The sequence below is a fragment of the Sipha flava genome, unplaced genomic scaffold, assembly GCF_003268045.1.
Source record: "Sipha flava isolate LNK unplaced genomic scaffold, YSA_version1 18728_pilon_pilon, whole genome shotgun sequence".
Taxonomy (NCBI): Eukaryota; Metazoa; Arthropoda; class Insecta; order Hemiptera; family Aphididae; genus Sipha; species Sipha flava.
Window position 1 is genome coordinate 1 of NW_020272408.1, and position 4,508 is coordinate 4,508.

Genomic DNA, 4,508 nt, shown 5'->3' on the forward strand with positions numbered 1-4,508 from the left:
TTATTGGATGAATTATCTCGGCCAACCATGTACGATCAAAACTTTGGTCTCGGTTTACTAGATGATGATTTACTCCTAGGACCACGTTATCACGGTCGTAGCCATTTTCCAGTTTTGTTGAAGTCTTATCTAAGACCACATCGCTTAAGTTCTGCTGCACAGAGTGGTTTATCTTGCATCCAAAATGACAAAAACAATTTCAAGGTGAATTTGGATGTCCAGCAGTTCAAGCCAGAAGAAGTGTCTGTTAAAGTTGTTGATGGCTATGTAGTGGTAGAAGGAAAACACGAGGAACGCAGTGATGAACATGGTTACATTTCACGTCAGTTTACTAGGCGTTACAAGGTACCAGATAATGTTGATTCAAATTCTATTACGTCTACATTATCTTCAGATGGTGTGTTGAGTGTCGGAGCTCCGAAAAAGGTATTAAAAGATTGTTAATGATATTTTTGATAAATTTAATATTTGACATGGAAATGAAACTAATATATTTTTATGAATGTAGATTCCTGAAAAAAGTGCTGGAGAAAGACCGATTCAAATTGTTCAAACAAATCAACCGAGCATCAAGCAGTCATCGAACAAGGATGAAAAAAATTATGAGAGTATGGAAACCAACCAGTAATTCTATTTTTTCTTGTAATGTAATTAAAGGGTTCAATGTTAAAATAAATTAATTTAATATTACTATACTTGTATTGACGGCAATGTTAAAGTTAATCAATATCGCTGTATTTTTAAGAGTCCAATAATATTTATTGTATATACAATTTCTAGAATAAGAATGTTATTTATAATTCTTCAAAAATATCGAATTTTGTTTCTTTTTATGAAAACATTGTAAGTAAGACTTAAAATAAATTTAACATTTATAATAAAATTGGTGTGTTTTTATTTTTGGGTTGAAGTTCATTTATTAATTAATGGAAATATTTTTGAGGAACAATTAAGTAGTTTATGAATTTTCTATTTACACTAATTAAATAGTAAAAAAAAGTTTTCTTTTAGTTAAATTCTCAATTAAAAGTATGTGTAAATTGCTATTCTGTACTAATTATTTACATTGTATACTGAGTAAGGTAATGTAAACCTCAATATTAACGGTGTTGAAATCAGAATTTGATGGTCAGACTTGGTTCCAAAGTTATAGTAGGTAGTTAAAAGTTGACCATGTGTTGTAATGTATAAATACGTAATAATAATAAATCATATTATTTTATTATTAAATAATTTTGAAGATAGAACAAAATGTCGACAAATATTATATATTTGTAAAATAAATTCTTAGTATTGTTCAGTAAAATTTCACGTGCATAGGCACAATTAGGGGGTGCTATAGTACCCCCAAGCTCTAATTTAGCACACCTAGTTAAAAAATTAGTATGAAAAATTGTGTGAAAAAATAGCGTTTTTTTTTTTATTTCATGTAGTTTAATTTAGTTTTATTTGATGTTTTACTTTTTTTTTTTTTTCACCAGAAAGATGAATTGTTCATGACTATTAGTTAATTACATTGTCAGAAATACTTAAAAAATATTCCACTAGTCATTGCAAGATAATACTAGTGTAGATATTATATGCTGTATATTGTATAATATTTTTTTAATTTGTGTATTTCTTAGTATTGTATGACCTAAATAAAATATAATGAAATAAATAGGTATATTACAATTTATGCTTGTTAATATTTGTAAATTAAAATATTAGTGTATGTATGTGGTTATGGTACATTTAATGATTACATTGAGACACATATGTTACTTGGGGTTAGTATGAGCTACGTAAATTCAGCATCCCCAATATTTGGGCTCTAGTTGCAACTATGTCCACGCGTTGTACGTATAGTCGTCGTGGCTCGTGCTTAAATTTATAATGGAAATTGTTTTAAGTGAACGTGGTGAAGAAATTATTATTTACCAAAATTATAAATTTTCTTTTAAAGAACTTGCCTAAACGTCTTTTTAGTTGGGTGGTTAAAAATTCTCCAGCGTAATTTAAGTATTTTGACCTTTTTAGTATACCTTTTTTATAACGGCGCAATAAATATATATATTATACAGGTAATATCCAAAAATTTGCTCAATTGATGAATACCGAATGAATTACATTTTGCATCTAAGTACAAACGAAAACAACATTTTAAAATAAATCTTAAATTAGGTAATAAATTACAAACGTTATTTTAGTTTGTTTATTACCGTTTTTATGTTGGTAATAATAATATAGGTGTGTTGGTATAAATAATATAATAAGTACATAGTTGGTTTATTTAAATTATTCTGTAGATTCGGCTGGAAAAATCAAAATATTTTGTTTTCATTCGGCATCGACCGTGACACGGACGTGTACGACCGAATTTGATGGTGTAATTTGACGGGTATAATTTAATTTCATACTTATATTTTTTTCGTCCGTATTCGACATAACGTTAATTCAGTCGATGCTGGGTCTAGTCCGACCGAAACATTTAGCGTGTTTACAGGATATCATTGAAAATTTGTAATTTTCAAAAATGTATAATTCAAAAACTAATAATTTCAGCTGATTTGTTTTCCATCATCATTATCAAAACGTCAAAGTAGTAGGTCTTTAGAAAAAAAAATAAATAAATTAGGGTGTCCAGTAATGTAACAAAGTTCTAATAGCTAATAATAATTTAGTTTTAATTAACTTTTAATTTCTAAATTTTTTTCGTTGGATTTCAACGAACAAATCAAAATTCATTACGTTCCAAAAAATTAAATAACAATCTTTATCGTAATAGACCTTTGTACGTTTGAATGCCTATATTCACTAGTGTATTTTTAATAATTTCTTGGGGGGGTTTAAAATTTATAAAAGTCATATGATAAAGCTTTTTTTCCTCTTACTTTGAAACAAGGAATAAAGAGATAGAATGAATACAAACAATATTATTTTTTAACTGAAAAAATGGCACAAAATGATTTGTTAAATAAAATAATTAATTACAATGTCATCTTTTAGTTTCACTTTTCTTCATTTCAAATTTTAAATTGAAAAAGGTAAACGTGTTTTCTTTTTCGCCAGTTCTTCAGTTACCTCTGTTGATGTAATTATATCTTTCGAATTTATAGATAACATAGCTAATCCGTTTAGTCTTCCCTAAAATATAGGCTATATTCCTAGTTAGTTCAGAATATTCAGGTGTTAGGATCTGCGTATTTTATTTCAATGGACTATAAATTCGATGTTATTAAATATGTTATGATAAATTTATATTAATATTCTATTATATACTACTTGAATATATATATATATATATATATTTATTATTTATATTTTAATATATTCTATTTGAACCCAAAGATTACACCTCAGATTCAGACACGGATCTAGACTTATAAGCTCACCAACAATTTGTAAATATGATTGTATGTTGATTGTACATTTTAAACTTAAATGAAATTGTAAAAATACTTGGTGTATTGACACAATTAAATAAATAAATAAAAAAAAAAATGATATCATTAAACATTTGTATGCATTTTGTACGTAAAATATATGGTTTAAAAGGAAATGTGTATCGAGAAAATTCTAGAATTGTCTATGTTTCGAACCCCTTGGCGTTCTCGAATTTTCTACGCCTAATAAAAGCGCTGTGCTCGTCACCGTCCGATACAGTGTTATCACAATTGAGTGTATGCGCACAATTTCGTAGTGTCTGTTTAAATTTTCACCAAACATATATTGCATATATCTTAGCGAATTAAGTTAACGTATTTCCTGTGTTCTCATATTTTCCATTGACAACAATCTAAGGTAAGTATTTTAACACGTAGTATTAAACTTATTTCCACAGTATTGTAACATTTTATTTTAATATCTAGATGTCTATTTTACCTTACTTATTGGATGAATTATCTCGGCCAACCATGTACGATCAAAACTTTGGTCTCGGTTTACTAGATGATGATTTACTCCTAGGACCACGTTATCACGGTCGTAGCCATTTTCCAGTTTTGTTGAAGTCTTATCTAAGACCACATCGCTTAAGTTCTGCTGCACAGAGTGGTTTATCTTGCATCCAAAATGACAAAAACAATTTCAAGGTGAATTTGGATGTCCAGCAGTTCAAGCCAGAAGAAGTGTCTGTTAAAGTTGTTGATGGCTATGTAGTGGTAGAAGGAAAACACGAGGAACGCAGTGATGAACATGGTTACATTTCACGTCAGTTTACTAGGCGTTACAAGGTACCAGATAATGTTGATTCAAATTCTATTACGTCTACATTATCTTCAGATGGTGTGTTGAGTGTCGGAGCTCCGAAAAAGGTATTAAAAGATTGTTAATGATATTTTTGATAAATTTAATATTTGACATGGAAATGAAACTAATATATTTTTATGAATGTAGATTCCTGAAAAAAGTGCTGGAGAAAGACCGATTCAAATTGTTCAAACAAATCAACCGAGCATCAAGCAGTCATCGAACAAGGATGAAAAAAATTATGAGAGTATGGAAACCAACCAGTAATTCTATTTTTT

At 28.5% G+C, this 4,508-nt stretch overlaps 2 protein-coding genes across 2 annotated transcripts; both read left to right on the forward strand.

Annotated features, from left to right (window-relative positions):
* Positions 1–3: 3 nt before the first annotated feature.
* On the forward strand, positions 4–777 carry LOC112681182 (alpha-crystallin A chain-like; the record flags this gene model as incomplete). The annotated part of the gene is made up of 2 exons (XM_025551442.1): positions 4–426; positions 509–777. Coding segments are annotated over 2 exons (543 nt in total), but the record flags the coding sequence as incomplete, so codon positions are not given.
* A 2,846-nt stretch (positions 778–3,623) lies between these two features.
* On the forward strand, positions 3,624–4,502 carry LOC112681181 (alpha-crystallin A chain-like). Its single transcript, XM_025551441.1, has 3 exons — positions 3,624–3,783; positions 3,852–4,295; positions 4,378–4,502. The coding sequence occupies exons 2-3, from the start codon at positions 3,852–3,854 to the stop codon at positions 4,495–4,497; spliced, it is 564 nt and encodes a 187-aa protein (XP_025407226.1). The 5' UTR covers positions 3,624–3,783; the 3' UTR covers positions 4,498–4,502.
* Positions 4,503–4,508: the final 6 nt, after the last annotated feature.

Bases quoted from the DNA above. Each gene is read 5' to 3' on its own strand.
- LOC112681181 (XM_025551441.1), top strand. From the start codon at position 3,852: ATGTCTATTTTACCTTACTTATTGGATGAATTATCTCGGCCAACCATG. The intron at 4,296-4,377 runs GTATTAAAAGAT...TTATGAATGTAG, and splicing joins GTGTCGGAGCTCCGAAAAAG to ATTCCTGAAAAAAGTGCTGG.